The sequence below is a fragment of the Hydra vulgaris genome, chromosome 07 (assembly GCF_038396675.1).
Source record: "Hydra vulgaris chromosome 07, alternate assembly HydraT2T_AEP".
Classification (NCBI taxonomy): domain Eukaryota; kingdom Metazoa; phylum Cnidaria; class Hydrozoa; order Anthoathecata; family Hydridae; genus Hydra; species Hydra vulgaris.
In genome coordinates this window covers 10564473-10578376 of record NC_088926.1, presented here as the reverse complement: position 1 = coordinate 10578376, position 13904 = coordinate 10564473, and the positions used below count along the sequence as shown (strand labels likewise).

At 30.1% G+C, this 13904-nt stretch overlaps 1 protein-coding gene across 1 annotated transcript in view; it reads right to left on the bottom strand.

Annotated features, from left to right (window-relative positions):
• The window catches only part of LOC100210096 (phosphatidylinositol 3-kinase regulatory subunit alpha), a 124910-nt gene that overhangs the window by 32769 nt on the left and 78237 nt on the right, over nt 1-13904 (bottom strand). Inside the window, exon 14 of the mRNA XM_065801009.1 lies at nt 5564-5594. Within this exon, the coding sequence (XP_065657081.1) occupies nt 5564-5594 (31 nt within the window). The remainder of the gene's footprint in view (nt 1-5563; nt 5595-13904) is intronic.

Here is a 13904-nt window from a genome sequence, read left to right as displayed (position 1 = left end):
CTGGACAACCATCAATGTCTACCGATGAGGGACACATCCAAAATATCAATAATAATATATCAAATTATAAATAAGATTTTGTGCTTGAAAATTGTCGATTGACAATTAGAGATCTCGCTGATGGTGTTGGAATATCATTTGGCTCAGCCTAAACCATTTTGAAGAATGTTTTGTGTCTCAAACATGTCAAGTCTTGATTGGTGCCAAAATTGCTCAATTTTTTGGGTAATAAGCGTCGCGTTGATGTGTGTGAAATTTTGTTGTCTGACAATCAGGACCACTTGAAATGCATTATTACTGGGGACAAGACTTGGATTTACACATATGACCCTGAACACACCAACCAATGCAGTGAATATCGTGCAAAAGGTGAGGCAAAACTGAAAAGACCACGGCAAAGTCAATCAAAAATCAAGGTCATGTTAACAGTTTTTTTTGATTATCGTGGTGTGGTACATTATGAATTCCTTCTGCCAGGCCAAACTGTCAACAAAGAATATTATTTAAGCGTTATGTGTCAGTTGCGTAAAGTTCTTCGCCTGAAAAGCTGGATTATGGATGAACAACTCTTGGTTCCTTCATTACAATAATGCATCGTGTCGTACTGCATTGGTTCTTGGCAACTTTTTTGCCAAAAACTTGACTAATACCGTTCTGCAACCACTGTATTCGCCTGATTTGTCCCCGTCCAACTTCCGGCTATTCAGCAAACTCAAAAAGCCAATGCGGGGACACTGTTTTGACACCATTGAGGAGATAAAAATTAAATCAAAAAAGGTCTTGAAGGCTATACCAGAACAAGACTTTTCCAACTATTTCGAGGATTGGAAAAAGTTGGAAAAAGTGCATTTTATTGGGTGGGGATTACTTTGAAGGAGATGAAATTGATTTGAAAGAATAAATAAAGAATTTACATTTTATAAACAATTTCACCTTACTTTTGATCACAGTAGTAAATGTTCCAGGGATTCCAGTATTTATTGTAAAGTCAAGATGAAAAACTAATAAACATTCTCATGAATGCATAATGGTTTTCTAATATGATATATGCATAATGAATGCATAACTATTTGATGTTTCAAAAAAATATATTATACAAACTTTATTTTAATTTTATATTTCTGCATATTTCTAAAATTTCTCATTAAATTTAAAAATTCTTTTTGAAATTTGAAAGATTTAAGTTTGAAATTTCTCATTAAATTTAAAATTTCTGAAACTTGATAAATATCAAGGCTTTCAAGAACAGATTTTAAAATCCAGGAACTTCCAGTATAAATGGCAACCCTGTTTTAACATATATGCTAAAACAGGGTTTTAACATATATCCTAAAACAGGGTTGCCATTGCACTGCTTTAAATTTATTGTAAGTTAGAGAAAAACTTATGTTTTAATACTAACTGCATTGATTTTTTCTAATTTGTTCAACTCATTGTTTTTTTATAATTGATTATTATCCTCAAGGAAAATAAAAAATCAACCATTGACTATATTATTTTTTTTATTTTTGTTTAAATGCATGACAGGCATTGACAAGGTATTAATAAAAAAATATTACAAAATCATAAAAAACAGAGAAAATATTATCATGAGTAATAAGTAATGTTTTAGGCCAAAATTGAAAAAAAAAAAAAAAATTGAAATGAATTATATAAAAATACATTTTTTAAATACATTACTACTTTAGCAACTAAAAAAATTTATACAAATAAATGAATTTTAAAAACAAGCATTCCTTGTTGATACTCAAGGTCCAAAAAGTCATTCATTTATTTGCTTTGCCTGACCTCACAGACAAAAAACCTAAGGTAATACTTGCCAAATCAAGATAGGGAGCATCCATAAAATATGTATTTAGTAAAACCACTGATTTAGGACTCCCTCCCTCTTTTGATGCATATATATGCTTTTAACATCCCTCCCCTCCTTTTTGTGTATGTATGAATTTTATATTACAAAATTAACACTATTCTTTTTCCTAAACTTTTTAAAGCGTTAAACATAAATTTTTCAAAATGTTAAAAAAAAAACACATAACATAATATTAATTTTTAAAATAAGTGAAATTCTATGCTTTTGTTAAAAAAAAAAGAAATCAAGTTTTAGGAGATATAAAGAATGAGAATAGACAAACCACGCACGCACTGGCTGTCTTTAATACCCCCTTCATTTTAAGCATTCAATTATTTTTGGGCAATTCCATCCCCCCATACATGGGTATGGTCTTTACAAAAGATCCCTTATGTCATAGATATATATTATAAAAATATATATTGTCAGAACCATTGCAACACTCATTAGTCGGTAGACTCATCCTTTTATTAATTTTTCTGCAATCTTCTCAACTCAATAATAAACTTCCTGGCTCTCAATTGTTGACTGGGTGGCCTTCTGTACTTTGTCTATCCTGTCTATTAGGCAACAGCAATTTTTAACTATTAGAAAAATTAATTGCTTCAAGCAAGAGATTAATTGCTTCAACCTGGTTTATGTCTTGCTGCCTTGTAGGATAGGCTTTTTTAGGCAAAAACTAGGAGAAGCCAACTACGACTTTAAAACAACCACTGCTTTGGGGCTCTTGGTTGAGTAAAGGCTAGAGATAGTGTCTTGATGAAAATACTCATCATCAGTAGGCAGATGCTAAATGCATCGGGCTACTGTCTTAGAAGGCCTCCTAGGCAAAGACTTAAGAGGTTAACAGACTCTATCTGTTGACCAGCCTTGCACCCCTTCTTCATCTATTAGGCTGGCGCAGATGTATTTTTAATACATTGCCTCCAGTTTAGGATATTGAATGCTGGATCTTTTTGACTCAATGCATGGTTTTTGCTTGCATCTCTGTTGTTATGATTAGGCAACTCATTCTATTATCTCCTAATGAGGGTACAGCTCTAAAACTCAGTTTTATGGTTCTGAGGCCAGCTAGTAGTCAGGTTTCTTAAACTCTGTGGTAGCTCTCAGAGAGGCTGATTTCATCAACAGCTGAAAAATATCTAACAGTGCCATGTTGCGCAAAAGTACTAACAGTGCCATGTTGCGCATGGATGGTGTCCCTGTTCATACTTTTGGTGTGCATTGTCGAGGCCACATTTGGAGCCCTTTGGTAGGGCTAAGGGTTTATAAATAGTAATGAGGCAATTGCTTGGACAATTAAATAGTGTACTGAGTACAATCTATGCTTTGAGTAAATTTCTTTTAAAAATTCAAAAATGAATAAAGTACCAAAAACTTTAAAACACAAAAACCATCATCATCACCAAGTTCTCCAAACCTAATTTGAGTTCAGCTGTCTCATCTTGTGATCTTAGCATTAATGGTTATCTTCCTTTAATTCATAAAGACTCCAATAGTCACATGCTTGGCCTGGGCATTTACATTCGTAAATGTCCAGGGAAACTAGGTTTGAATCCACTAACTATTCTTTTATACATTTTTGTTTAGCTTTCTATTTGTTCTATATCATCTATATCCTTCATCTCAAGACTGCACTCTTTTTGATGTTATTTCTGATCAAATTGACCAAGTCCTCTCTCATTATCCATTAGCCAATATCGTTGTTGTTGGTGACTTTAATGCTCATCACACTGAATGGCTTGGCTCTAGTGACAGTGATTCTGCATTAAAGCCCACAACTTTTGCCTTTCTCAATCTCTAACTCAAGTAGTCAGCTTTCCAACTCACTTTTCAGACAACCCCAATCATTTACCTTCTTTTCTCAACTTATTTCTGATCCTAGTCAGTACTTAGCTTCTCCACATTTACCCTAAGGTGCATCTGATCACAGTTTGATCTCTCTAAAACTATTATACTATTATCTCATTCTTCTTCATCCCCCTATCTTTGTACCTCTTACAACTACCTTAAAGCTGACTAGGACTCTTTCCATGATTTTCTTCATGATGACCCTTAGGTAGAAATCCTAAGTTCCTAAGTGCTCCAAAAACATTTGTTTGTCTAGTTTTTTTCCTCGAATATCAGTTCTTTGGAATTTACTTTCTTCATCTTGCTTTCCTGATACAAATAATTTGCAATCTTTTAAGTCATCTGTCAATCGCTATCTTGCTCTACAAACTTCATATTTTCTCTTCTAGTAACTTCAAACTTTAATAGTGGTTGCTTGCAGCCTTGTTGGAAGCGAAGGAAAAAAAAAAAAGGAATACCTTATTTAGCCCATAAAACTATGAGAAAAATTTGAAAGCTGCAAGTCTTCCCAATTCTTTCCCAAATCTTTTTTTTTAATTTCTTACATATAATTCATCATGAAACATTAACTAGAGAAAATGGGTAAAATTACACAAAAATGCCAAATAATTAGATACACTTATGTAAATAAAACATTTATAAAAAAATATGATTTTTAATGTTGCAACTTATTTGGGTTTAGATTTTAAAAAATTTATCTTTATAGCTTGAAAACTTTAACTAAATGTAGAAAAAATAATAAACTTTTGCTGTAAGGTTTTAGTTTTGTTTACATTTACTTTTTTTTAATGATGCATTTATTTGTAATTCCACAAAAAATGGCATCTTTAAAGTGGTTTATTTATGCTGATTTTTTTCTTATTTTTCAAACAAGATAGGTACTAGTCAACTTTTTTATTTTTTTTATTTTTTTATTTTTGAGTTGACACTTATTTTTTTACAAACTATCTATTCCAGCTTGAAGCAACTTAATACCAAAAACTGCTGATATCTACTGTCTATCTTATCATGATGCCCCTGTATATTATTAAACTATTTTGTACATAAAATACATTGAAACTTTTTTTCATAAAAAACTCAACAAAAAAAAAATTAACTTCTCAATCTATTTAATGTCTCAATCTATTTAATGTTGTTCATCATGTCTCAAATAAAACTAGATAAACTAAAAATACAAACAGAAAAGTGCTTTAGAGAAAGTAGTGTAAAGTTGTCCTGTAACTACGCAAAGCAAATAAAAAAACTACCAAATTTTTGTCTACAACAATTGGTGAAACTGAATGTAATGATGAATTACCACACAAAAGTAGTTTGTTACAACAAAACCTAAAACAAAACTAAAAAATTACAAAACAAAATAAAGAGAAAAACTAAACAATTATCGAAAGCATTTCTAGACTTAAACAAAAAGCTATTACATAATTGTAACAAACATAAAAAAATGGTTTTAATTAAAAAAGATATAATAAACATAATAAAAAACATCAAACTCCTAACAGCTTTTGTAAGAACTAAATATTATTGTATTTAATTTATTTTTTCAGGAGGTTTCTTTTGACAAGTAGAACATATTAACAGGTTGGAGAGTACTTTTCTTATAATTTTATTTTTTAAAAACGCCCAAAAATGTTTAATATGTATGTGCATATATATATATATATATATATATATATATATATATATATATATATATATATATATATATACATATATATATATATATATATATATATATATATATATATATATATATATATATATATATATATATATATATATATATATGTATATACTTTTAAATCTTTTAAATTTATATATAAATGTTATATTTATATCAAACTACAAGTAGATATAATATACTTAGTAGCATCAGCCCAAAACCAGTCTTCACCTATATCATAAAAATAAACAGTTTAAAAGTATGAAAAATAAGGTTTTTCTATTACATACATAAACAATACTTTACTTTGTATTAAAATTATAAAAACTTATTTTACTTTTTGTCATATACACATATGTTTATATGTATGTATGTATGTATGTATGTATGTATGTATGTATGTATGTATGTATGTATGTATGTATGTATGTATGTATGTATGTATGTATGTATGTATGTATGTATGTATGTATGTATGTTTGTATGTATGTATGTATGTATGTATGTATGTATGTATGTATATATGTATGTATGTATACATGTATGTACAGTATTGGACAAAACATTTGCAACCAAGATCGAACAATGCTAAAAAGTGTTCCTAATTTTACATGTCTTAAAAACAAAACGAACTATACTACCGCAGCAAACAGTTCAGGAGTCTGGAGTCATAGCATGCCATGACATGAGCAATCAGCTGACAGGTGACAGCACACAGGCAGAATTTTGTTGACAAGTGCCATTTTGCAGCGGACAAAACAGTGCAACTTTTTTGGTTTGTTTCATTTTCTTAAGTCTGGTCCGTGTCAACGTCACAGAAGTTTTTTAATAATTGAAGGAAATATCCAGAAGTTTCCAGAAGCATGCAGAAGCTTCCAGAAGTTTCCAGTAGAAGCATCTGGAAGCATCTAGTAGCATCCAGAAGTATCCAGAAACATTCAGAAGCATCCAGACGCATCCAGAAGCTTCCGGAAGCATCAAAAAGAAGCATCTAGAATCTTCCAGAACAGGTTCACATCAGTTAGTATATGGAAGTCAATCAGTCAGTATTATCAAGACAGCTTATCGAAGTGAGTTTTATCAAAGTGTTTTATCGAAGAACATCAATACAAGTGAAATACAACAAGTGTTTCATTACATCAATACAGTCCACATCCAACCAAGACGTTGTGCTCCACAGAGCATTATTGTATCATCTCAAGGTAAATGTAACACGGTAAGCCATGAGAAGCGAGATTATTTATTTTTATTATTTTTATGACTTCAAGTGCAAAAATGGCTCCCAACAGTCTTGGATTGGAACTAAGAAAAAAAATTATTGGGGAATACGTAAATGGAATGTCACAAAAAAGTATTTGTGATAAATATCGCGTAAAAAAATGGACCGTTTCAAGACTATGTTCCAAATATCCTTCTGCAGATAACAAAGGTGGAAGACCGCGTTCCACCACTTCTAGAGAAGATTCTATGATCATCAGATCCGTCTAGAAGAATCCCTGGATATCATCAGTCGAGATACAAAAGCAATTAGAGCTGCCTGTATCGGACCGAACATGTTATGTTACCTCATGCTGAATCGAATATGCCAATAAAATGGGTTTTTCAGCAAGACAACGATCCGAAACACACTGCAAAAGTAGTCAAGCAGTGGTTTCAAGACAACCACCTATGGGTGATGGATTGGCCGCCTCAATCTCCAGATCTCAACCCTATCGAGAACCTGTGGGAGATCGTCAACCGCAGAATTAATCGTGAAGGTGTTCGTAATAAGGATCAACTGTTTGAACAAATCCAAAAGGCCTGGGCAGTGATTCCACAAAGTTTCATTGGCCACGAAATATTGATAGCAAAATACAGCTTGGTCAACATTTTGTCGAGTTGCATTTGTTTTGTCCAGAAGGAAATCAACTTTTTTAAATACTTTTGATTAACTTATTAATTTTCGTGTACAAATAATGAACTTTGTGATTAATAAAACTTAAAGAACTTTGTCTCTAAACAGTTACATAGTTATTTCTCTAAATTGAAAAAATGCAGCACTTTTATATAAAGAAACTAAATTAGCATTATTTGGTTGCACTTGTTTTGTCCAATACTGTATGTAATAAAAGATAATATGGCTGTCCCATGCCAAACCCTCAGTTGATGTAGTGACACTCCTTTGCGACAACAAGTTATAAGATAGTCTATCTATGTACTGAAACCCCAGGCATTTTCTACTATATATATATATATATATATATATATATATATATATATATATATATATATATATATATATATATATATATATATATATATATATATATATATATATATATAGAGTAGAAAAAAAAACAACGTGATTTTCACAACTTTAAGTTTCATGTTATTGCAATTATTAAGTGAAATACAAATATAGTTTTTTCATTAAAAAAATTATATACAATTGAAAATAGTTACGTAAAACTATACATAAAAAACTATACAAAAAAACTATTGTTACAAGGACGTGTATCTAATCTTCAGGTTTGTGGTTACTTAATAGAAATTTATTTCTGTGATGAGAATTGGCAGTCAACTCTGTTTTTTAATTTAAAAGCTCTTCTACATTTTTATAAAGTAAAATTATTAGTTTTTCATATGAACAAAGTAAACATGTTCTTGTTGTGTTGTTTGTAAGGAGGATCTCATTTTAGGATAGACCAAGTTAAATCCAGGTGTTTCTTTGAGTTTTTCCCTAATTTCTCAAATATATTTTGAGAGAGTGGTATTTGAAAGTTTTTTATTTTTAAAAGATGGCTTATGGTTCGCATACCTCTTTTTTTGCACACCCTCTGATAAGCCAATGTATGCTTTGCTGGGTGTGTTTGGAGAAGATGTTATGTATTTTTAAATTATGTTTGTTGTTTTACAATATTTATTCAGCAAGCAGATTTCTTTTAGATTGTAATTACAAAGGAAATTTTCAGTCAGGCTTTTTGAATTAATTTTTATGTTGTAACTTTTTGCGATTTTTGAAATGTTGTTTGAGCAGCTGTAGCTAACTTTTGTGGTGTTTTGATTGAATAGTTTATGCAATAGGTTTGAAGGTGGAAAATGTTTATCTAATAATTGTGAAAAGATTTGGCATACATTGGTAGAGATGCTTCTATTGTAAGGTGGGTTAAACTAATTATACTCTTTTTTCTTTTTGGGGGTGTCTTGTCTTTAGGGTTGTACTTTACGTAAAAGTTTTTTAAATTGTTTTGTTTAAATGCTTCTTCGTATTCTGTTTTTGATGAGTTAAATATTTTTTGATAGTTGATCATTAATGGAGAGAGGGATTTTCTCAAGGACTTGAGGTGGGTAGTTTGATTCAGTGTGAATGTAGAGTAGTTGGTCATTTTGTTTTTTAAAAGGTTTATAGGAGATTTTTTGAAGATTAAAAGTTACGTCAAGAAAATTAGCACTATTTAGATTAATTTGAATCTGTATTTGAAATCTGATGTTTTAAATGTTTCAATTATATTTTTTCTGACTTTGTCTAACTGTGCAGCAGTTTATTTGCGCATTACCATCAACCCGTCGTCTTGGCAGAGACCTATATCATTTTTAGTAATGGTTCTAGATAAAGAGCCTAGAATGCATAAACCCACCAGTTCACACTTTTCAGCTTCATCAAAACATCCTATTGTGACCTTAAAACAATCGATATACACCTTCTTTATATATATATATAATGCGGTAGTGGTGTAGTGGTAAAGCGCTCGCTTCAGAAGCGAAAGTTTTCGAGTTCGATCCCCATCACATCCCTTGTACATCCCGCGCAGCGACCTTGTATGTCAAGGTTTGTGGTTCGGAGTTATAGAGTTGAGAGAGGGTTATAACCACTATTAAGTAGCCTCTTCATCTGTAGTGGCCTTGGCCTTGATGAGGTGAATAACAAAAAAAAAAAAAAAACAAACAAAAAAAAATATATATATATAAAATAAATTTTGTTATGATCATAATGTTCATAAAAAGTTATTTAATTCATAATAATTGATTGTCTTTTTATTTTAATTCAACATAGTGCCATGGAAGCGCAACACTCTTATGCAATAAGGTTGTTGAAAACTATTTTTATGTCACCATACAAAATACTTGCAATTTGGGGAATATTGTGTAAAATTAATGATATCGCCTTAGTTTATTACTAAGCCATTTGGCAATGATACTACAATCAATAACAACCAATTTTACAAGATGCTTCTTGTTTATTAAATAAATGTTTAACAATTTAGATGCTTATTACCAGTTATACAAAAAGGCTTTCTTGCTCATATATAGCATTATTTTATTTAATGGGTATCCCACCGACTACGAGATCGGGTTAAATATGCTACAGTATTTTTTTTTTGTTGACAAGGACATCCCAGCAGACTTAATAAAATATTTCCACATAGTGGAAATATTTTATTAAAGACATTAAATTTTTTTATGAAAGACTACATAACTTATAAAGAACAGTATGTATGCATGTAGGTATGTATATATATTCATACCATATGTATATATATTAGGGATGTAACGGAGGTGTATCAGAGGTGTAACAAAAGTTTCAAATTTATTTTATTGGAATCAAATTATTATATAAAAAAAATGCATATATATAAAAAAGCTTCGACTACTGCTTTAATATGTTGGATTGGTTTCGATTGATTTTTTTAAGCTCTGATAATTCAAATTAAAAATTATAACGAAGCTTAAATATAAAAACACATTCTATAAATCTTGAGACTTTGATTTGATATTAAAAAATTCAATTTAAACATTTATTGAAAATTGTTTATAGACTGTAAATTGAAAGCCTTAGTTTAATTCTCCGGCTCTGATAAACCTCTGTCACACATCCGATACAACTCGGTTACATCTCTAATGTATTTATATATATATATATATATATATATATATATATATATATATATATATATATATATATATATATATATATATATATATATACATATATATATATATATTTCACCCTATAATATATATATTTCACCCTATAATATATATATATATATATATATATATATATATATATATATATATATATATATATATATATATATATATATATATATATATATATATATTTCATCCTGCTTAGCAACACATAATACTTGTCTCTTTCTTTCAACCTGCTAAGCAATACATAATACTTGACTCATTACCTTAGCCTGCTAAGCAATACATAATAACTAGGTACCAAAAAAAGTTTAGAATGTATTGCCTGCTAGGCAACACATAATAACAGCTACCAAAAAAAGTTTAGAACCACTTAACAATTTAGCGTAATTTCATTATTTTTTCAATGTATGAAACTAATATTGAACTTTGATGATAAATTATATCTATATATGACATGCTTTGATAAAAAACCTAAAGGAATTTACACCGCATTCAATTGCATACACATTAAGCGATTAATAAACAAACACACAAAAATGTATCAAATTCAAATGAAAATAAATACATTTTAAACATTTAAACTTTTTAATAAGTACATTTAAACAAAGTAATGTAAATATTTATATCAATATTTACATGGATATCCTTTGTTTTTAATCACCAGATGAAGCCTTCCATATATCCTTTAATTTTTAAAAGGAGATATTCTATATATCCTTTGTTTTTAATCACCAGATGAAGTCTTCTTCTAGGCATACTTTCAACCAACTTTGAACACTGATCTTTATTAGCTTCCAGACACCAAACTCGTCTGATTTCATCCTTCAAGGATTCTGTAGATGTACATTTGGTTCTATCAAGATTATCTTTGATGTATTTCCACAAATTTTCAATCGGATTAAGATCCGGACTATTTCCAGGCCAAGGAAGAACTTCAATTTTGTTGTCTACAAACCAAGCCTTTGATATTTTAGAGGTGTGACAAGTGGCATTATCTTGCTGAAATTTTGAACTGAGAACCTTTTTCAAAGAACATTTTGCATTTTGTGACAAGATGTCATCATGTTGGGCACTGTTCATTTTTTCGTTCTTTTCAATGAACTCTTTACTTCCTGCACCCTTATATGCAAAGCAAGCTCAAACCATGACACCTGGAGAATGTTTGACTGTCTTGATGGTGTATCTTGGATCATATTTTGAGGAATTAGGATCACGTCGGACATATCGTTGTTGGCAATCTTGTTGCAAAAAGGTTGACTCGTCATGCATGTCATTTATATATATAATTTATCATCAAAGTTCAATATTAGTTTTATACACTGAAAAAATAATGAAATTACGCAAAATTGTTAAGTGGTTCTAAACTTTTTTCGGTACCTGTATCACTTCCAAACCTTAAATCTTGAATACATTCCAGATAACAACAAAAATATCAACTTTATAAGTTTATACTGTATTACAGTATTACAATGCCAAGGCTTTATTTTCTAATTTAATATAACTTGTTAAATAAGAAAAACATGAGAAAAAAATAAGAGAATACCAGAAATTTTATGTGGACTATATAGCAAAAAAATGGCTCTGAATTACTAGTCTCAAAAATTCATACATAACTTCTATTTTGTTATTAAAAACTAAAAGTCTAGGACTCTGAGTTTAAAAACAGTAAATTATGGGACACAGAAAATTGTTAATACTTCTAAAAACATTTTGAAAACATAAATATATGAATCGCTTACATTAGGACAGAGTGTGGCCCTGTCAAACCGATGATCAACTTTATCTGAAAGGACCATAAAAATCTTTTTATGGAAGCATTGTATAAACCTTATAAGTGTATTTAGAGATGTTTTGAAAATCTTTAAACTTTTTCCAAGCCAGATTTTTGTGTTGTAACAGGTGGATTTTAGATTTTTTTATTCAAAATGGTTATTTTCCGAGCATGGTTAAACTCAAAACTTTTATATCTTAATGATGAAATCAAATAAGGATGGTTTTCCAAAAATTATGGCAATTGGAACCTGGGGGAAAAAAATGCTGCGATAACTTTTTCCCTCTTGACCCCTGTCATCAAGGAAAATATTATTTTGGTAAAAAAAAACTACGCTATTTTATGTAGACCTACACTATTTTATACATTTCATGTTTCGTTAACAAAACTCTTGGTGTTTAGAAATGGTGACCATGTAAAATTTACAACCACCTTAATTTGAGAGTGTTCAATTAATTACATTGTCATTACTCTAAAAAAAAATAAAAAAATTTGATTGAACTTAAATTTTTTTAAATGAATATTGATTTACTTTAGAATAGAGCAATTCCACGACCGTCTCACAAAAAATGAAAAAATTAAACCAGGCCAATATACATAATACTATATATCAGTAGAAAGCTCTTTTTCTCCTCTTTCAAAAAACATATAGCTTGTTATAGTATGCCGCTATCGTAATAAAATTAAATGGGCTGAAACAGAGGGTAAAAATAGGCATTTTTGCGATAAATTAATTCATTTTTAATCACCAAAGTTCAATTGAACCTACAAAAAATTCAAAAACTGTCTTGCTCATTGCAATCAGGTTTTTAGCTGCACTAATCATTGCTACTTATGATAAAAATATACTTATTGCCAGACGATTTCAGAAAACCATTTATTTTAATCAAATGTTATTACCACTATTGTCAAAATTAGGGTACCTATAGTTTTATTTCTAAGACAACCAGTAAAAGTTAGGATTTCAAAGTTCCAGCGCAATGAGAACTCTATCTAGTACATCTAAAAAAATACTAACATGTTTAAAAAAATAATTAGCTCAAGTTATTTTTAGAATCTTTTTATGTCATGCCGTTACGTCACGGTGTGACAATTTTTAAAATAAAATTTAAAACAAAATTTAAAACTGCTAAACTGAAACCACATTTGAGTTTTAATCAACTTCAATTACCCAGATTATTGTGAGGCCAACTTTCTTTGACGTTTTCTACAAAGACTACAAAATACAAGTATGTTTTGCATAGGCAACATTTGGAGGATGAATGCTCAGCTATCCTTGAGACTCTCCTTCGAGATACATAGAGCCTCTCTAAGCGATAGTTGCAACTCCATTGAGCCTTAGATGTAACGTGCATCTTCATAACTACTGTGTTGCTTCTTTTAATCTTTCAAGGGTTTAACATGCCTTTTACTTGTGCTGAACATCAAAAGAAATATTGTGAAAGACCATTAGAAAAATTTGGCGAAAAAATAGTTAAAGAAAAAGAATCAAAAAGGGAAAAGAAAGAAGACTTGCTAAATTGGAGGCTCAGCGAGAAAAAGAAAGGCAATGAAAGAAAAAGAGCAGACAAAAAAAAAATAGAATCAATATCTGTAACTATTACATCAACCCCTAACAAATCTGCGAGCACTCTTGAAAAAGCTGTTAAGAGAGCTGAGTCAGCACTACCAAAATCACCCAGAATAAGGGGTGAAGTTGTACAAAAACTTTTAACAAAAATGAATGAAATCCCTAGCCCAGAAAAAATACTTAGTGAATATGCATTAGATGCTATAACTGTAAAATTGGTTCTTGATTTTTACCAGCGTGATGATTTAACCCGTCAAGCACCTGGTAAAAGAGACACCACTGT